General features: G+C 45.1%; 1 protein-coding gene across 4 annotated transcripts in view; it reads left to right on the top strand.

Moving 5' to 3' along the window:
* Positions 1-21,785, top strand: part of VSTM4 (V-set and transmembrane domain containing 4) — a 176,402-nt gene that overhangs the window by 85,255 nt on the left and 69,362 nt on the right. For 2 of the 4 annotated variants that reach the window (XM_049854948.1, XM_049854946.1), the window contains exons 6-7: positions 13,295-13,401; positions 15,003-15,064. In XM_049854948.1, coding sequence (XP_049710905.1) covers positions 13,295-13,401; positions 15,003-15,064 — 169 coding nt within the window. The other 2 variants (XM_049854947.1, XM_049854945.1) reach the window with 2 other exon arrangements.

Here is a 21,785-nt window from a genome sequence, read left to right as displayed (position 1 = left end):
ACCCCACACTGTGCAGGGGTGGACCCCCTCAGGGCAGGCCTGGTTGTGCCTCCCTGTACAACAAAAAGCATTTAGTGCTCGTCTGGCTGCCCCACCCACCAACTTTGTGACCTTGGGCAGATCACTCAGCTTGGCTGAGAATGTTTTCTCCTTCAGGAGATGGGTATAAACTAGTCTGCTCTCTGTACCGTTCAGGGTCGTGGAGAGGATTCAGTGACGCCATAATGCTGTGCACTAATCCCTAATAATCGCTCATGGTGTGCCCATGAGCACTTTATGGGATTTATTTCCAATCCTCATAAAAACCCTGCAAGGTAGAAATTACTCTCCCTAGATGAAGAACATTACTAAAACTGTCCGTGCTCAGATAAATGACCAGCACTCCATATCAGTTACCAACCTTTCACTCCAGGTGACAGAAAACCTAGCTCAGGTGTCCCACCCAGTAAGGGCTTTGCTGGCTCATCTACCAGGTGATGCTGCAGTGGGTGGGCCTCATGTCATCAGGGTTGTGACTTCCGTTCCCCATACTCCTCTCGGTAGCACTGCCTCCAGGAAGGCTCCCTTCGGAAGAAACAGGTGCCAGCAGGTGTGGGCTCACCTGGGTTCACCCCATGGCCCACATGAAGGAGTTGTCTTCTCTCTTTCCAACTGGTAACAGAACTCCCGCCCCTCACTGTTTTTGGACCAGCCGGAATCAAGGACGGTGGCTTGGGGTGAGATTGTGCCACACGGGAAGGGTCATTCCCACCCAGACTCATGGCTTCAGTCCTGGGTGTGGGGAGTGGACGCCAGGAAGGTAAACCCAGTGTTTTTGTCCCTGGCTGTTGTTATTATAACAAAAACCAGGATGCTGCCTGGGGTCACGAAATACTGCTGAGGCACCTTCCCATCTCACTACGGTCAGCAGTGTTCAGAGATGTTAAAGCCACAAACAAGAACATTAGACTGCTTCAGACCTCACAGAACTGGCAGGAACTGCAAAGGACCAACCTCCTGAAGGTGGCAGTCAGAGGATCTCCCTGTGTGGGACTCTGCCAGGAGGCCCCAGCAGCGCCTCCTGGGTGGTATAAACCAGCCATTATAAAAGGTCATGGGGAGGCTGTGGACAGGGAGCCGCCGGGAGACACCTCCCAGAGGAGCGGGGTTTGTTATGATGCTCTTTAGAATGTGTATGCAGAAAGCCCATGTGAGAGAAACAGCAGGAAATCCTACCCAGTGACCTCAAGGGTCAGGAGGGTCTCCCTGGGCACCCAGCCTGGGTAGGCTGCCAAGAACTCTGCCTGTGCCCAGCCCCTGGAGCCAAGGAATCGGAGATGAGAGCCCCTAATAATAAAGATAATAATAATAACAGTAATGTAATGACGGGGCTGGTTGTTAAGTGTGCTTGTCATGCCCTAATTTACTTAATGGCAAAGAGTTATTTAAAGGGAGCCTCTGTGACTGCACGACACCATTCATCCATCTTGAAAGCAAAGTTACGAAACTTTTTAGCAGCTCCTGTCATGTGGCAGGGGAAGCCCATGGAGCAAGGTCAGAAGGCTGGAAGAAGACATCAGGAAATTTGCCCTACTTACATGAGCCCTTGGCCTTTATCAGTGGCAGGCGACCTTGGCAGGGGCCACTTCTAGTTGTTCATAACTTTTTTCGTATATTTAAAAGGATCGTCCACTTGCCCCTAAAGCTGTTTTGAGCCATCTTCTGCCTTCGGCATTGCAGACATAATGCTGCTGGGTGCAGGTGTGTAGGGTGGTGAGTGTGCTGTGTGAATCCTTTGTGGAAAGGTGGCCAAGAACAGACGTGTCCCTCTTGGGACCTGTCAGGCATTCTCTTTGCCAGAACTGAGCTAGGTAGGCAGCAATGAAGGAAGCTCACTGACATTTTTGAAGGTAAGATGGATCAACTGAAGCAACAACTTTTCAAAGAAAGCGTGTGGGAAGAGAGTTGGGGACGGAGATGGCTCCAGGGAGCAGGCCAGGCAGCAGTCAGCAGAGCCAGAACTGACGTGCCTCCCTGGGCCCCGCTAAGGGCTTTCTGCGTCAACATCTCCTGTCTTAGGAACAATCTCGGTTTCCTTAGTAGTCCCAGTTCAGACAACAAAGAGCCTTTGGAGTGCACGACAGAGCTTTGGGCCCGGGGATGAGGACACCTTACTCACTCAACCAGAACGAGTTAGACAGACATTATGGTAGCATTTTGACTCATCGTTCATATGTCGAGGCCCACAGATGACTCTGGACCTTGGGTCTTCAGGAGAAAGGTTGGACATATGAAACCACTTACCATGACAGCTGCACCTCTGAGTCTCTCCCATAGAGAGGCTGGGGGTAGGCCAGCCATGTGCTGGTTAGGAGACGGTAGAGGAAGGGGTGAGGGTCTGAATGCCAAGGCCACTGGGGCTCACAGGAGTGCGCTCTGGCTTCTTCACACACAGTTCTCATGGTAGAGTGCGATTGGACATGTGACTCTTAGTTACAACCGTGGCGGAATCAGCTCAATTTGTGCTGCTGGTTTCTTCTACTCCCAGACACTCTTAGGTCTAGTGTGTTGCTGTTGTTAACTGCTGTCAAGTTGGCCCCGACTCATGGCAACCCAAGGCACAACAGTACAAAATGCTGCCCAGTCGTGCACCATCACGTGATTGGTTGTGGGGACTGTTGTGATCCACAGGGTTTTCACTGATGGATTTTAGGAAGTAGGTCACCAGGCCTCTCTTCTTAGTCCCGTGTAGTCTGGAAGCTCTGAAACCTGTTCAGCATCATAGCAACAAGCAATCTCTCACTGAGAGACGAGTGATACCTATGCACGAGGGGCATTGGCTGGGACTTGAACCCAGGTCGCCCACGTGGGAGGCAAAAATCCTGCCACTGAACCACCATGCCTCTAGCCCTAGTTTAGAGGCACAAATTTTTAAGTGACTGGCTCACTCATGCCCACTTACCATCCTTGCTTCTAAGGAGCATTCTCAAAATACTTCTTCCAAGACAGATTTGTTCATTCTTTTGACAGTCCATGGTATATTCAATATTCTTCGCCAAAATCAGAATTCAAAGGCATTGATTCTTCTTCGGCCTTCCTTATTCATTGTCCAGCTTTCCCATGCATATGAGGTGACTGAAAACACTGTGGCTTGGGTGGCACACCTTAGTCCTCAGGGTGACATCTTTGCTTTTTAACACTTAAAAGAGATTTCTTGCAACTAATTAGCCCATTGCAATGCATCTTTTTATTTCTTACTGCTGCTTCTGTGGGTGTTGATTGTGGATCCAAGTAAAATGAAATCGTTGATGACTTCAGTCTTTTCTCCGTTTATGATAATGTTGCTTATTGGTTCAGTTGTGAGATTTTTGTTTTCTTTACTTCGAGGTACAATCCATACTGAAGGCTGTGGTTTTCGATCTTCATTAGTAAGTGCTTCAAGACCTCTTCACTTTCAGCAAGCAAGGTTGTGTCATCTGCATAACGCAGCTTGTTAGTGAGTCTTCCTCCAATCCTGATGCCCCGTTCTTCTTCATGTAGTCCAGCTTCTCAGATTATTTGCTCAGCATACAGATTGATTAGCTATGGTGAAAGGATACAACCCTGACGCACACCTTTCCTGACTTTAAACCATGCAGTATCCCCTTGTTCTGTTCGAATGACCGCCTCTTGATCCATGTACAGATTCCTGTTGAGCACAATTAAGTGTTCTGGAATTCCCATTCTCTGCAATGGTACCCACAATTTGTTACGATCCACACAGTTGAATGCCTTAGCATAGTCAATAAAACACAGGTAAACATCTTATGGTACTCTCTGCTTTCAGTCAGGATCCATCTTACATCAGCAGTGATATCCCTCGTTCCATGTCCTCATGAATCCAGCTTGAATTTTGGCAGTTCCCTGTTGATATACTGCTGCAGCAGATTCTGAATTATCATCAGCAAAACTTTGCTTGCTTATGATAGTCATGATACTGTTCACTAATTTCCACATTCAGTTGGGTCACTTTCTTGGGAATAGGCATAAATATGGATCTCTTCCAGTTGGTTGGCCAGGTAGCTGTCTTCCATATTTCTTGTGAGCACTTTCCAGTGGTGCATCCATTTGTTGAAACATCTCAGTTGGTATCCCGTCAATTCCTGGAGCCTTGTTTTTCTCCAGTGCCTTCAGTGCAGCCTGGACTTCTTCCGTCAGTACCATCGGTTACTGATCATATGCTACATCCTGCAGTGGTTGAATGTCAACCAATTCTTTTTGGTATAGTGGCTGTGTGTATTCCTTCCATCTTCTTTTGATGCTTCCTGCGTTGTTTAATATTTCCCCGTAGAATCCTTCAATATAGCAAATTGAGGCTTGAATTTTTTCTCCAGTTCTTTCAGCTTGAGAAATGCTGAGCATGTTCTTCCCTTTTGGTTTTCTATCTCCAGGTCCTTGCACATGTCATTAAAATACTTTGTCTTCTTGAGCCACCCTTTGAAATCTTCTGTTCAGCATTTTTACTTCATCATTTTTTTCTTTTGCTTTAGCTACTAGACATTCAAGAGCAAGTTTCACAGTCTTTTCTGACCTCCATTTAGGTCTTTCTTTCTCTTGTGGCTCTTGTGAACTTGTTCTAATTTTCTTTAGTTTCAACTTGAATTTGCATATGAGTAATTGACGGTCTGATCTGCAGTCGCCGCCCCCTGGCCTTGTTCTGACTGATGATATTGAGCTTTTCCATCACCGCTTTCCACAGATGTAGTTGATTTGATTCCTGTGTATTCCATCTGGCAAGGTCCATGTGTACAGTCACCTTTTGTTGGTGAAAAAAGGTATTTGTGATGAAGAATTCATTGGTTTGCAAAATTCTATTGTGTGATCCCTGGCATTGTTTCTATCACCAAGGCCGTATTTTCCACCTACCGTTCCTTCTTGTTTCCAACTTTCACATTCCAATCATCAGTAATTACCAGTGCATCCTGACTGCATGTTTGATCAATTCCAGACTGTAGAAGATGGCAAAAATCTTCAATTGTCCTTAGTGGTTCGTGCATAAATTTGAATAATAGTCATATTAACTGGTCTTCCTTGTAAGTGTATGGATATTATCCTGTCACTGACAGCGTTGGACTTCAGGATGCATCTTGAAATATTCTTTTTCATGAGGAATACGACATCATTTCTCTTCAAGTTGTCATTCCCGGCATAGTAGACAATGTGACCGTCTGATTCAAAATGAGCAGTACCAGTCCAGTCCATTTTATAAACTAATGCCTAGGATGATATCACGATCTTTATGCATTTCATTTCATTTTTGACAATTTCCAATTTTCCTAGATTCATACTTTGTACATTCCAGATTCTGGTTATTAATGGATATTTGCAGCTGTTTCTTCTCATTTTGAGTAACTTTAGTTGCTGCAAAATGTAGTTGATCACGATTCATCCAACCTGCAGGTGTAGGTTGTCTGCTTTCCCTGGTGTCTGGGGCAGGCTTAGTGCCCCAGCCTCTCCCATCACAGCCTGCCTGCTCTGACTGTAGGAATCCAGTCAGTACTGCAGAATCTGTGGCAAGGGCAGAGCACGCTGTGCTGTCTTTGGCAGAAAGATTTTCTGATCAAGCTTTAAGTTGAAGCTTGCATCCCTCCCCTCAGGGCCAAAACATGGCAGGCACCATGAAATACCCAAGTGACAGCATCATCCTTCCTGGGTTGACCCATGAAACATCCTGCACTGCACCTTCAGGAGCTTAGGGTCAATTGTATTTAACCATTTCCTTCCCATTCTGGTTTAGGCCACACTATCTCATCTGACCCTCGTAATACCCTTGTGCAATAGATAGCTAGTGTAAGTCTTCCCATTTTACAGACTGGAGGATGGAGGTGCAGGGGAGCCAAGTGACTGACTTGCCCAGGGTTACCCATATAGCCTGAGTAGAACCACATTTAGCTTAGGCTCCTGTCCCTTGTCCAGTGCTCATTCCCTGAACCAGAGCCTCCGTGGATGAGGACACGTCTTACTGGAAGGTGGCCAGGCCAGACCCGCAGATGTCTCACAGCGAAGGGCCACGTGTGTTGCGTCCTGCTCGGCACTTGCTCAGAGCCAGGGAGACAGCCATAGTCAGAGATGAGCTGCCCACAAACAGCAGTTCTTCTCAGGTCACACAGTGCTCTGACTTCAAGGGAGTTTCGGAGCCTGTTTTTCCACCATTCTTGAACTTGGTGGCTCTAGCCATGATTGCTCCATTGTCCTGAGACAAACACATCCCTGCGTTAAGATGCAGTCTGGCTTTTCTCGTGAGTGAATGATAAGGTGGACTTTCTTATTCCAAAATCATTACCAGCCAAGAGAAAAACTGCTTATCAGATGTCATTGTGGTGACAAATTGTCACATTATTGAAGTACGAATTAGAAGTAAATGTAATTTAGCTCAGTCTTATTGTTTTGAAAGAAAACAGTGATCACAAAGCAAATCTTTTGCAGCTTCCTAAGCATGATGACTTAAGTGTGATGCTTAAGATTGTGTATCAACTTGGCTGGGCCATGATTCTCAGTGTTTTGGTGGTCTCGTGATGTTGTGGTCACGTCCATGTTGAGATCTGATATGTGATCACCCCCATGATGGGATCTGCTTTGAGTAGCCAGTCGGTCGAAGTGGGATGTTCTTGGACTTGTAACCTGCATTGGGTGTGAGTGGGTGATCTGGCAGGGCTCGGGGGCTTTTGCTCATTCTGGATCCTGCAGCTGGCTCCTGTTCATATGACTTGCAGTTCTTGGAACTTGAGCTAGCAGCTTACCTACAGTCTTGCCTGCCAATCTTGGGATTCATCGATCTTCACAGCCTGTGAGCAATGGCCCTGCTCTCTCTCCTGCCTATCTTGGGTTCACCAGCCCCCCTGGCTACATAAATCAGGAGAAGCCTCTGTCATGACCCACGGACTTGGGATGTTACAGACATTTCCTTGATATATCCTTATACACTGTACTGGTTTTGCTTCTCTAGAGAGCCCCATCTAAGACAATAAGATTGTATAAAAGTGTTCCAAAAATTTTATTTTATATTATTAAAGGGCTAAAAAATTAAACCCAAGAAGAGAGAAGTAGAAATATTATTTGATTCCGTGAGGTGCATTTGTGGAGAATTTTCTGAGCTCAGACACTAGAGAAGTGTGATCATTTAGGTTGTGTGTCAACTTGGCCATGATTCTCAGTGGTTTGGCAGTGATGATGTAGTTTGGCAGTCATATAATGATGTAATCATCTCTGTGATGAGATCCGACATAATGCAGTCACTTCCATGATGGGATCTGCCGTGAGTAGCCAATCAGTTGAAAGGGAGTTTCCTTGGGGGTGTGGCCTGCATCCAGTATAGGTGGACTTGCTGGCAGGGCTCATGGGCTTCTGCTCACCCTGGATCCTGCAGCTGCTGTTCGTCTGACCTGTGGTTGTTGGGACTTGAGCTAGCAGCTTACCTGCTGTCTTGCCTGCCTATCTTGGGATTCATTGGTCTCCACAGCCTGTTAGCCAGAGGCCTGCCATCTGACCTGCCAATCTTGGGTTTTCCAGCCCATGTGGCTACCTGAGTCAAGAGAAGCCTCCAGCCTGACCTACAGATTTGGGACTTTCCAGCCTCTACAACCGCATGAGCCATTTCCTTGATATAAATCTCGCTGTGTATATACTTATATGCTTTACTGGTTTTTCTCCTCTAGAGAACCCAGCGTAAGACAAGAAGAAAGGAAAATATCAACAAATTTTAGAAAAAATAATTTAAAAAACTACTCTGCATTTAACAAAAATATAAAATTCGGAGGAACTCGGGAAATATTTGCAATAAATATGTCAGATTAATGTTAAAGGTTCATTCAAAACTATAAGAAAAACTCAACACCCTAATAAATAATAGCTGAAGACATCCACACATCATTCATAAATGAGGAAACACATGGGAAATGTTCATCCTCACTAGCAATCACAGAAATACAGGTAAAAAAAGGATGCCATCTTTTTTAAAATTTATTTTTTTGTTGTACCTTAGATGAAGGTTTACAGAGCAAATTAGTTTCTCATTAAACAATATACATATTGTTTTGTGACACTGGTTGCCAACCCCATGACATGTCAACATTCTCCCTTCTCAACCTTGGGTTCCCTATTACCAGCTTTCCTGTCCCCACCTGCCTTATCATCCTCGCCCCTGGGCTGGTGTGCCCCTTTACTCTCGTGTTGTTCTATGGGCCTGCCTAATCTTTGGCTGAACGATGAACCTCAGGACTGACTTCATTACTGAGTTAAAGGGTGTCCAAGGGTCATACTCTCAGGGTTTCTCCCATCTCTGTCAGACCCGTAAGTCTGGTCTTTGTGTGTGTGTGTGAGTTAGAATTTTGCTGTACATTTTTCTCCAGCCCTGTCTGGGACCCTCTACTGTGATCCATGTCAGAGCAGTTGGTGGTGGTAGCTGGGCACCCTCTAGTTGTGCTGGATTCAGTCTGGTGGAGGCCGTGGTAGTTGTGGTCCATTAGTCCTTTGGACTAATCTTTCCCTTGTGCCTTTGGTTTTCTTCATTCTCCCTTGCTCCTGACTGGGTGAGACCAGTGGAATATCTCAGATGGCTGCTCCCAAGTCTTTAAGATCCCGGGCACTACTCACCAAAGTAGAATGTAGAACATTTTTTTATAAACTATGTTATGCCAATTGAGCTACATGTCCCCCAAGAGCATGGTCCCCAGCCCTCAAAAAAGGATGATATTTTTATTCATTAAATGAGGTTTTTTTTTTTTTTTTTTTTTTAAATTGATAAACTTGGTGTTAAAGAGGGCAGCCAGATACCAACCAGTAGCCAACCAGATGCTGTTGAGTTGACACCAACTCATGGCAACTGCATGTGTGTTAGAGTAAAACTGCACCATAGGGTTTTCAAGGGTTGATTTTTCAGAAGTAGATCATGAAGACTTTCTTCCGAGTCTCCTCTGGATGGACTCAGACTTCCCACCTTTCCATTAGCTACTGACGGTGTTAACCATTTGTATCTCACAGTTGCAGAATACCAAATAAAAGACCAAACCCGTTGCTGATGAATGGATTCCAACTCATAGTGACCCTATAGGACAGAGTAGAACTGCCTCATAGGGTTTCCAAGGCTGTAATCTCTGCAGAAGCAGACTGCCACATCTTTATCTCGGGGTGTGGCTGGTAAGTTCAAGCCGCCAACCTTTTGGTTAGCAGCAGAGCGCTTTGACTACTGTCCCACCAGGGCTCCTAGTCGCAGAATAAGTACCCCTATTTGTTGATTGCGTGGCTACAAAGTAGCTCTGCCATGTTGGAAATCAAATTGACAGTAGGTATTAAAAAGCCTTAAAAATATTCTCTCTCCTTGGCCTAGTAATTCCAGATCTAAGACTAACTTAAAGGCAGACAGTCTAAGAAAGGAAAACCATTGTGCACTAAAGTATTTACGACAGTGTTATTTGTATATCAAAAGTGGAAACAAATTAGATGCTCAAGCGTCAGGGAATGTGTAAATAAACTGGGAATAGCATGAGCATATAGCTACGTGCAAAAATGATAGATTAAGTAAAAAGGGAAGTGCAAAATTGTATACACAGTATGATAAAAAACAATGTATAAAACTCAAGGAAGAGCTAAAAGACTGGAAGTATGTTAGCTACAGAACTATAATCGACTCCTTTTCTTTCATCTCCATGTGTTTCTGTTTGAAAACATGAAAATGCTTTATTTTTAATGGGAGAAAATAAACATTTCAAGAGTTTAAGAATCTCAGGACAGAGCTGTACAAGTGATTGTATATTTAAGCAACTCTGAGAGTTTCTAATGTCTTGTTTGCTCTTAAAGGTCACAGTTTTGTAAACTCACATCCCTTTTGGTTATTTGTGAATTTACACAAATTGACCTTGTACTCTAAAGCGATGGCCAGTTAGAATTTTTATTCCTGACAAAATAAGCCATCTTTGGGGATATCTCAGTGGCAACTGTATTCTTGGAATTCTTCCCATGTTAAAAAATATAATCACGTAGCAATTGATTGCTCTATGATCTCATAAACAATTTGCAAGTTCAAGGAAAGTTCCCCTCATGCAAGAGCAGCCTGCTTCCAGAGAATGGAGAATTCACAAAAACTTAAAATGACTTATGTTTAAAGAATAAAAGTTTCCATGGCGATGCAGTACATATTTAATGACTAAGTTAACATTAAAAAGGTAACTTCCAGGAAGTTTTGGCCCTCCACCCACCTGCAGTCCCCAGGCCTCTAGAAATTGAAATGAATGAGTCTTTTTCACTAAATTACAAGTTAATAGTTTTGTTATTGTTACTCTAGTAACAGAAAAGAAAAGTCAATTAGCAACTTTGGGTAAGAGAGGCGAAAAAAATGCTGGCAGATTAATTTTGGGTCAGGAGTTTTTCAGTTCCTAGATAAACCCAACCAGAAACCCAGTGCCGGCCTCTTGAAATACAAGTAAGACATCTAATTTTTAATATAAATCTGATTCCATACCCACAATGTGTGACTCAGTCTTTATTTGTTTTTAAATCTCTATGACTATATTATCTTCATCAGTGAGTACTTACTGACAAAGCTCAGTTACTGATGAAGATCAAAGACCACAGCCTCAGTATGGATTACACCTCAACATAAAGAAAACAAAATCCTCACAACTGGACCAATGAGCAACATTGTGATAAACAGAGAAAAGACTGAAGTTGTCAAGGATTTCATTTTACTTGGCTGAACAGTCGACACCCATGGAAGCAGCAGTCAAGAAATCAAAAGATGCATTGCATTTGGGTCAATCTGCTGGAAAGGACCTCTTCAAAGTGTTGAAGAGCAAAGGTGTCACCCTGAAGACTAAGGTGCTCCTGACTCAAGCCGTGGTATTTTCAGTCGCATCATATGCATGTGAAAGCTGGACAATGAATAAGGAAGACCGAAGAAGAGCTGACACCTTTGAATTGTGGTGTTGGCGAAGAATATTGAATATACCATGGACTGCCAGAAGAACGAACAAATCTGTGTTGGAAGAAGTACAGCCAGAATGCTCCTTAGAGGCAAGGATGGCGAGACTGCATCTTACATACTTTGGACATGTCGTCAGGAGTGATGAGTCCCTGAAGAAGGACATCATGCTTGGCAGAGTACAGGTCAGCGGAAAAGAGGAAGACCCTCAACGAGGCGGATTGACACAGTGGCTGCAACAGTGGGCTCAAGCATAACAACGATTGTGAGCATGGTGCAAGAGCAGGCAGTGTTTCCTTCTGTGGTACACAGGGTCGCTGTGAGTTGGAACCGACTCGACGGCACCCGACAACAACAACATGAGCACATTAGAATCACCTGTCTTTTGTTAAATATATGTATGTATTTATTTGTGTTTAATTTGTCCTGTCTCCCCTCTGTTTAATTCCTCAGTGCTCCCATTCTAGGTAACCACTATTTAAGAGTCCTTCTGAGTACTCCCAGAGTGTCTTTATGCATGTGCAAGCAAGTACTGACACACTTATTTTTTCTGTTTTTACACAAAAAGAGGCCCATTTTATACATTGTCAACATCTAGCTTTTTCATTTACCCGTGTGTCTTATCAGGTATGTACAGAGCTTCCTTATTCCTTTTTACAGCCATAGAGGATCCCATTGTACAGATTCACCATAATTTATTTAACCGGTCCCTGCTGGTAGACATTTGGGTTGTTTCTAATCTATTCTATTACAAACAGCTCCATAATGACTAATCTTATACAGACCTCATTTCATACATGTGCAAGGATGTCCACAGAATAAATTCCCAGAAGTGAAATTGTCAGGTCAAAAGGCACATGACTCTGCAACGTTGATGGTTACTGGCAGATTGTTTCTGGCTCAAGCAGGGTTTATTCCCCTCCCGGCCATGCTTGGAGTGCCTGATTCTCTACACCCTTGCCAAATGAGTGCTTCGCATAGAATTGGATTTTTGCCTTTCTGATACGTGAAAAAGGAATTGCAGTAAGTTTTAACTTGGGTCCCTCTTTCATGGGGCCGCTTCAGCATGTTTTCATACGCAGAAGACTTTCCTTCTGGGTAAAAACCCTGTTTATAACATTTACTTTAACACTGGGTGGTTGGTCTTATTCTTGTAGATTTCTAGAAATTCTGTATTGGGGCGATATCCCCTCTTGGTAATAATTGTACCTACAAGGCTGGAACCTGTGCCTGAGGGCAGGGGATTCTAAAGGGGCTCTGAGTGGGGCGTTTGAGCCGATGGCATACATTTGAAATAAGACTGATGGCCATTCAAGAACGTTGATGGACTCCATCCTCCCCTCCCTCCCCAGGTAGTACCAAGGGCAGATCTCAGCTTTTGTGTTTGATGTTCACTAACAGTGTCATCTAGAGGGAGACAGCATCTCTGAGCCTTTGTTTTCTTGCCTGAAATATAAAGCTTATCACTGCCATCTCTTTGGGTTATCATGGATAACGTAAAAAATCTGGCACTGCATGGATTACATAGGGTCAGATAACTGGACTCACAGGACTGCCCACGGTGAACTCACATCAGCCTTAATAAATACTGTGCAGCAGAAGAAAGCCAGGCAGCTGTGGGGAGCTTGTCAAAAACCTTAATTGCCTAGACAAACACCAAAAATTGGCGTAACAGAGTATATTTATTGTGGGTAGATACGAATCAAAATGGGCAGTGTCACCCAAACATGTTGAGAAGGCTATCTGAAGAGGGGACAGTGAAAGCAGGTTATATGGGTCATTGTTATGTTAATTTCTCAGACAGTAACATTGAAGCACAAGGCAGGTTACAGAAAGTCACCAAGAACATGCCATAAATCCTAAAACAGCCTCTAGTCAGACCCTGGAGTTCCTGCTTCTCAAAGCTGGCTGCACGTTCAAATTTTCCAAAGGAACCCACTGCCCAAGGCAGAACTCTCCTCTCAGCTGCTCACTAAGCTATTGTTTGACCTGAAGGGGACTCCAGGGAACCAGTTCCCCCAAGGTTCAAAAAGACGCCTAAGGGCAGATGGCCCGTGTGGGTCACCCTGATTCCGTGAACCCAGAAATCTGAATTCCAGGAGGATCAAAATGATTTTGTGAGGCCTGAGAGGCTTCCAGGCGCAGCTCCCCAGGTTGCACGGGAGGTTTTTTGTCTACGGATTATGAGCCACCAAGGCAACTAGTTATTTTGGTCCAGAATCAGTACCAGACCTCCAGTCCAGGTCTAAGATGACCCTACCTTACACAGGCACCCAGGGAGTGCCTACTAACTGCTGCTTTCTTTACCTTTCCCCTTTGGAGCAATGTGTATGGCTTCACTAGGACCTTTTTCTTCTGCAGCTCGGGGGAGACTGTCACCAGTGTGACCAGCTTGGCCCCACTGCAGCCCAAAAAGGGCAAAAGGCGGAAGGAGAAGGCTGATGTTCCTCCTGCGGTCCCGGCCAAAGGTAGGCAGCCGACCAGCAACTTCCCACGTGGAGGCCGCCTTAATCGGTACCAGGGTACTGGGATAAGGATGATGGCAATAGGTGGATGGAGGACATGGCATCTTGTAGTCTGAGACTCTCTCTAGATTCTGAACATATGGTACTCAAGCATCTCAGCCCTTCAGCCCCGTCCCTGGGTGGGGCCGGAGGTGGTAAGGCTTCAGCAAGACTTTAGCAGTGGAAGGGTCAACATCCACAGGTTGGATCCAGGTGGCATTCCCTTTGAGCTATTAAAATGCTCTGTCCATGGTGGGGTGAGGGCAGGGGTGTCAGCATCATCCTGGCCTATTCAAGTGAAAGAAGGCCCTCTGGTTTTGTAAAGATGCAAACCTGGTGACCTCAGATGTGTTCTGGGGTGAAAATGAGGGTTCCTCTATGACTGCAGCAACCCTTTAAAGGAAGCTGACTGACAAAGATGGGTGCCCCTGCCGGAGGGAACTGCTCCAGAGAACTGAGGCTTGTCTGCAGGTAGTGGCTAAAACAACAGTGACCAATGTGGGGGCCGTTCACACCTCAAATGGTTTGAAATATAGTTGGGAGTTCAAGGGTTTCCCAGATGAATGATTCAATAACGAGACCCAAGAAATGTCATCTTTGAATTGTGGCTTCACGGGAGGCCCTCGGGGAACCATTGGAGCCCTGTGGTGGTAAAGGCTGAGGCATGCTGTGGCAAAGAAGGGGCAGGAAGGCCTGGATGTGCTAGGGAGCTGTGAGAAGGGACCAGAGAACACTGCTCTGGGCCAGCATTACACTGCTCTTATTTAATCTAGAGTAGATGTTAAGCAGTCTACAGGACAGAGTAGAACCGTCCCATAGAGTTTCCAAGGAGAGGCTGGTGGATTCCAACTGCCCACCTTTTGGTTAGTAGCTGAGCTCTTAAGCACTGTACCACCAGGGCTTCATAATCTTACAGAAGGTGAAAATGAGACCTAGAGACTTAAAGGGTAGTGCCTGCCCTGAGGTGAGCTTGCCTGATTTTCAAGGTCAAGTCACAGTTCATCTAAAAAAAAAAAGTTCATCTAGGTACTGAATATATGGCCTTGTGGGAAGAGCCTTGGTTTCTTCCTTGTAAAATGGGCACACTAAGACCTTCCAGGTGCTCCTTGGAAACTCTATGGGGCAGTTCTACTCTGTCCAATATGGTCACTGTGAGTAGGAATCGACTCGACAGCACTGGGTTTGGTTTTGTTTTGGTTAAGAACCTCCCTGACTACCTTATAAGGCTCCTGTGAAGATCGGAGGTCAGTGCATTGATGGTGTTAGTGTGCAACCAGGAGGGAGCCTCTCAGGGAAGGCATGGCCTCAGCTCTTCCACAGCCCTCATCCCTCTGTACCCGCCAGTGCTTTTGCAGAGCTGGCCTGAGGACCTTGTTGAGTGGAGATGACACATGAAGATTAGGGAGGACTGCCCTCTTGAGGGGTTCCTGATAGATAGAGGTCAGACACTGGAGTTCCTCCATGGGGACAGGAAGGGGCCTGAGAGTCTCCAGAGTCTGCCTACTCATGGTGCATGGTGGTTGACAGTGAGACACCCAACATACAGACTTGACCTGTTTCCACAGCTCCAATAGCCACCACCTTCCATAAACCGAAGCTGCTGAAACCACAGAGGAAAGTCGCGCTGGTGAGTAACCGTGCCCTTTGTTATTACTCCCCCTCGAGCCTTAAGCTCACTCACAGCCAGAGAGTACTTTTACCTACGCAAAACAGGATGAAAGCTCAGGGCTCTTTTGTCTTAAAGACTTTGTCTCATCTTCCCATTTCAGGTCAACTTTTGAGTCAGCTTTCCTCCATACTTAATTGCCAGAGTGACTTTTTTTTTTTTTTAATCCAAATGGATTATAAATGCTAGTTAAAAAAAAAAAAAAAGCTTTACTCAGAAATGTATAAAATACATATAAATTGACCTGATAATCACTCTGAAGAGAATGCAGAGAAACCATTCAGAAAATATTTCTTCTGGCTTTTTATTTTTAAATAATTTTAGGTTTACAGAAGAGTGGTAAAGATGGTTCAGAGTTCCTGTGTCCCCGTTTCCCTGTGCTAACATCTCACATAACCAATCGTGGTGCACTCGCCAAAACTGAGAACTTAACATGGCGCGTCATGACTGCTGACGCTCCAGACTGCCTTCAGGCTTCACCAGATTTTCCATTCATGTCCTTTTTCTGTTCCAGAGTCCACATTCCATCTAGTCATCGTGCCTCCTTACTGTCCTCCAGTCTATGACATTTTTATGACCTTTATTTTTATGCCCTTGACACTCTTGAAGAGTAGGGCTCAGGTATTTTGTGGAATGCCCCTTAGTCTGGGTTTCTCTGAGGTGTTCTTGGCACAAGATTAGAATGAGGGTACGGATTTGGGGGAAGAAACGCACGGAGGAGATGTTTCCTTCTCCGTCCATCATATGGAGGCAGACGATGGCAATATGTCTTATTAATGGTCATGATAGTCTTAGTCACGTGGTTAAAGTATCTGCCAGGTTTCTTCACAATACAATTACTCTGTTTCCTCTCCTATACTTTATTTGTTAGAAGTGAATCACTAAGCCCAGACACAGTCAAGGAGAGAATTAACCTCCACTTCCTAAAGGGAGGAAGGAGTATCAAAGAATTCGTGGACACACATTTAAACTACCACAGTAATTAAAATTTTAAGGGGATACTTTAAGGCTATGCAAATATCCTGTTTCTCCTGAAATTTCTGCCCACTAATTTTAACATTCACCAATGGAGCCTCCCTGCAGCAGTTATTCCCGAGAGGTACAATGGTGATTTTCTCTTTCCCTCGCTCATTCTGCATTTATTATTTAGAATTTTTCTCTAAGAAAGAGCTGCCGCTTTTCGTCATTTATAAATTCACCGATTTCTTTACAAGAAAGTATATGTATAGATATTTAATTAATTATGATTAATTGAGTTATAATCCAATTATATTGTGATTTATTTTGTTGTTTATACCGTGGAGCAGTTTTGCGTGTGTGTGTGTGTGTGTGTGTGTGTATGAGAGAGAAAGGAACTTGCAAACCTATTTTAAAATGCATATGTATTGCAAAGGGTCAAGAGAATCTTGAAGGAAAAGAGCCAAGTGAAGGATTTGCATACCAATTACCAAGAGTTACTTTAACGCTGCAGTAATCCGTATAGCCACCCCCATCCGTCAGTTTGTCACGTGGTGGTGGTTTGCGCATTGGTGTGACGCTGTTGGTTGTGCCACTGGTATTTCAAAAACCAGCAGGGTCACCCATGGCGGACGAGTTCAGCGAAGCTTCCAGACTGAGGCACACTACTTCTAAAGGTGAGCCGATGAAAACCTCGTGTATCTGCGATGCAGTGGAGCGCTTTTGTGTGGCCTTTCTCGCCATGGTCTTGTGACTCCCACCCAGGTGACTGGCTGGGGCCGTGCAAATAAAGTAACTGCGGCCCACCGAGGGGGCTGGTCAGTCTGCCATCCTGGTAACTGCGGCCCACCGAGGGGGCTGGTCAGTCTGCCATCCTGGTAACTGCGGCCCACCGAGGGGGCTGGTCAGTCTGCCATCCTGGTAACTGCGGCCCACCGAGGGGGCTGGTCAGTCTGCCGTCCTGGTAACTGCGGCCCACCGAGGGGGCTGGTCAGTCTGCCATCCTGGTAACTGCGGCCCACCGAGGGGGCTGGTCAGTCTGCCGTCCTGGTAACTGCGGCCCACCGAGGGGGCTGGTCAGTCTGCCATCCTGGTAACTGCGGCCCACCGAGGGGGCTGGTCAGTCTGCCATCCTGCTAGCCTTAAATGAGAGCCAGTTCCAGGGCAGAAGGGAGGATCTCACCACAAGCAAGGAAGAAGGGCCAAGAGTGGAATGTGTCCCATGGACTTGGGATCCCTGTGCTGAGAAGCTCCTGGAACCAGGAGACAGAGCGAGAGAGCTGTAACACTGAAGATGGCGAGAAGTGGTGGTAGAGAAATGGCGACAGGAAAGAACGTCCAGAGACGACTCAGCGAGCTTCCTGGCCCATGGAGCAAGAAAGCTGAGTGCCTTTGGGCAGGAGGCTTGCCGGCAGAGTAGGGTCCCTCCTGGCACTTGGTGGAGCTACATTTCCCACCCATGGAGCCAGGCCAAGGGCCTTCAGGCCGAGGTTTACTGGTGGGGTGGGGTGCCTCGGGGTACTTATTGGCAGAGGTAAAAGAGCTTTGTAACACCTGCCCAAGCAGGGCAGAGACTGACGGGCCAAAAGAGCTTTGTAACACTTGCCTGAGCAGGGCAGAGGCTGAGGGCTAGAGAGAGGTGTGGCTGCAAGCACGGCTGGGAAGAGGCTGTCTCATGGAAGAACTGTATCCTATGCATTCCTGAACCTGAATTGTAACCTGTTAGTTCCCTAATAAAGTCGTGAGTATTGTGAGTTCTGTACGGCTATTGCAATGAATTATCAAACACAGCAGAGAAGTAGAGAGTGTCGTGGGAGGAACGGTTGGTGTCAGAATTGGTAAAGATGGCAGAGAGAGGAGGCATGTCTGACCTCCAGCTTACAGGAATCAGCCTTGGGCTGTTGATCTTGATTCTCCTTCCCCCTTGTAAAGTTAGAGAAGGTCAGACAACACTGTCACCATGCCATTTTTACAGGATCACAACAGAATATTGTCTGGTATGTGTTGGAAGACACTCAGAATACACAGTGGCCACAATGGACTTGAGCACACCAACGATCATAAAGATGGTGCAGGACCAGGCAACATTTCCTTCCGTTACATAAGGTCTCCATGAGTTGGAGCTGACTGTACGTAATGAACAACAGCAGCAACAATTAATATGGTGTTGGCACAAGAATAGGCAAATAGACCAAAAGAACAGAGACTCCAAACAGATCAACATATATACAGTCACTTGATTTATGACAACAGTAACACTGTAGTGCTTTGAAGAAGGGGTTTTCTTTTTGGTATATGGTGATGGGCCAATTCGATATCCATATGAGAAAAATGATCCATGACTCCTGCTTCACGCCACAAAGAGAAAGTAATTAGGGATGGATCACAGCTTTAAGTATAAAAGGCAAAACAATAAAGCTTCTTGAGATAGCATATCTTTATAACTTGTGCGACACAAGGCCTTTTAAACAAGACACATAAAGCACCAACCATAAAGGAGGAGACTTAAAAACTAATTACATTAAAATTCAGAACTTCTATTCAATAAAAGATAGTAATAAAAGAATGAAAAGGCAAGCCACGGCTGGGGAGGATATATGTCATGTATACATCTAATAAAATGTTCACATCTATCATATATGAAGAGCTCCTCTGAATCAATAAGAAATAAAAAGACAACACAATAAAACATGGGCAGAAGACCTAAACAGGCACTTGGAAAAAGAAGACTTACAAGCAGTCAGTAAACACATGAAAATGTACTTAACCTCATTAAAAAAAAAAAAAAAAATTCTATCATGGAAATGCAAGTTAAAACCATGAAGAATACCATGGCACACCCCCTAGAAAGGCTAAAGTTAGATTTCTATGTAGTTTTATTTATTTATTTTGGCCTGAACTTCTCTGATCCATTTGGAATTTAGGAATGGATCCAATTTTATCTGTTAGATTCTTTTTAATTTTACTTTATGTCTCATATTTCAACGGTCATTGCTGATTTAATCGAACGTCACCACTTTCTGAACAATTTAAACTTAACTCTAAGTTTTACTAGTTTTGTTACTTTTTACTTTTTCTCGAGTCCTAAATGTCTTCCCCCAAATATCTTTATTTGTCTTTGCATTTGAGTAGTTTGCCTGTGATTGGAATTCTAGATTCATAAACTTTTCCCACTATGTTCTGAGAAATGTGTGTGTGTTCTTTGAAATTTTTTTCTTAATTTTAATATTTATCAACAGCCTCAAGAGTGACTATGCCTCCAACTTCCCTGCTTTCTAAGTTGCTCAGGACCTGCTGTTTCTGGCCCAGTCTCTTACCTCTCATAATAACAAAAGCAGTTGTTTATTGATGTTCCGTTGACATATCCCAAGGATTTACAGACTGCTTTTTGCATGTCAGGAAACGCTGGTGGTGTAGCGATTAAGAGCTATGGCTGCTAACCAAAAAGGTCGGCAGTTCGAATCCATCAGGCACTCCTTGGAACCCTGTGGAGCAATTCTGCTTTGTCCTTTAGGGTTGCTATGAATTGGAATCGACTCAACGGCAACAGGTTTAGTTTATTTGTTTTGGTTTTTGCATTCATATATTTAGTCCTCACAGGAAGATTTTTTCCCTCCGTTTTTGCACGTGAGGACTCACCAAAAAAATCAAACCTGTTGCTGTCGGTCCCAACTCATGGTGACTCCACGTGTTACAGAGTAGAACTGCTCCGTAGAGCTTTCTTGACGATAATTGTTGCGCAAGCAGTTTGCCAGGTCTTTCTTTGGCAGAGCCTCTGGGTGGGTTTGAACTGCCCATTGCAAACTGCTTGAGCCACCTACCAACACTGTTAAAGAAAAGGGTCACAATCCTACAACCCACAGGGGACACTGCTGCCACCCCAGGACTGGCCGCTGTGAGTATCACCAGTCTCTAGGAAACAACTTTCTTTAGTCCACAGCCTGGCGGGCCCCACCTTTCCTTTATCCATTAACCAAAAATCAGGTGCATGCCTATTGACTACAAAATGTTGTCTTAGGCAGTTTTTGGCCACTTCTAAACAGACTGGATTCAACAGACATTGCAAAAATTACCCTGGTCCCAGTAGCAAGTTGTTGTTGATTTTTTGTCCATTTGTTTGATCTGGCGTGCTTCTCTGGATGGAGATTCAGCATAGGAAATGCTTTGTTTTCACAGAAAGTAAATCAGAGCAGTTACATGCATTTCACCACCTCTGTGTGTCAGTTTGTCATACCGTGGGGGCTTCTGTGTTGCTCTCATGCTGGAAACTATGCCACGGGTATCTGAAATGCCGGCAGGGTCACTCATGGTAGACAAGTTTCAGCAGAGCTCCCAGACTAGGACTCGTGAGAAAGGCCTGGTGATCTGCTTCTGAAAATTAGCCAACGAAAACGCTGACGACTGTGAAGATGGCACAGAACTGGGCAACGTTGCACGAAGGTTGCCACGGGTTGGAGTTGACTTGGCATCAGCTAACAACAACATAGCATTTCAAAAGGATTCTTTTTTGTGCGTGTGGAAGTAGTCTCAATAACATTTTTTCACAATACCAATTGCTCCTTGATCATTTAAGATGTGGAGAGACCTAAACTTTTTTATACCAAATTTTCCAGAGACAAATCCATTTAGAAGCCAGTTTACACCTGTAACAGTGCACGTTGAAGACAAGAGCTGACCCCAGCGGGCCTCTGTCTGACTAGCAGTTTAGAGTAAAAAATACCAGGCCTGCTCTGCAGGTTTTGGAGAATATCAAGATTTATTTTCCCAGGAGGCCAGCACTGACCTCGGTTTCAGTTTGGTCGATATTTATCTCCCAGATCAATAAGTCTTGATGGTAGCTGAAACTGAAGTCGATAGCTACTTGTTGACTCACAGACCTTGGCGGGTAATTTAGAAAATAAGTTGGAGGCATCTTTCCTTTGGATCCTGGTTTACATGTTAATTCTGCCATAGTCTCCATAGCATGGGGCTTGCTGAGGTGGTTATAGGCAACCCCTTTGAAGAATGATGTGGAGACATGCCCACCCCAATAAAGCAGCCTGCCTACCTCCACTAACACCTTGATTGGGAAAGGCTGTGAGGACAGGAATAGCTGATGGCAAGAACGTTCCTTATTTAGCACCTCCTGTGTCCCAGCCTCTGTGCTAGGTGCTTCGAGGCTCGCACTCTAATTCATGTCATGCGCACACACCAACTCCTGGGTGCCACTTGACTCCTCAGGCAGAAGTGGCAAGTGTGCACCTTGGTGTTATCACCCCAAAGGCATTAACGAGAGGGAATGTTCCCTTGTGTTTCCAAGATGACATAGCACTTAGTGCAAAAGTGTATACACAAGGCATTGGTAGGTCAATGGTGGAATTCTCACCTTCCATGTACACTAGCCAGGAACTGAACCAGGACACCCAGGTTCAGTTCCTGGCTAGTGTACCTCCTCGTGCACAGCCACCACCCATGTCAGTGGAGGCTTGGGTGCTGGTATGGTGCTGAACAGGGCTCAGTGGAGGCTTGGGTGCTGGTATGGTGCTGAACAGGGCTCAGTGGAGGCTTGGGTGCTGGTATGGTGCTGAACAGGGCTCAGTGGAGGCTTGGGTAGCTGGTATGGTGCTGAACAGGGCTCAGTGGAGCTTCCAGACTAAGACTAGGAAGAAAGGCTTGGAGATCTACTTCTGAAAATCAGCCAGAAAACCTGTGGGTCAGAATGGTCTGACCTGCAGCTAACCGTGGC

The sequence above is a fragment of the Elephas maximus genome, chromosome 16 (assembly GCF_024166365.1).
Source record: "Elephas maximus indicus isolate mEleMax1 chromosome 16, mEleMax1 primary haplotype, whole genome shotgun sequence".
Taxonomy (NCBI): domain Eukaryota; kingdom Metazoa; phylum Chordata; class Mammalia; order Proboscidea; family Elephantidae; genus Elephas; species Elephas maximus.
This window is presented reverse-complemented; position numbering and strand designations above follow the sequence as displayed.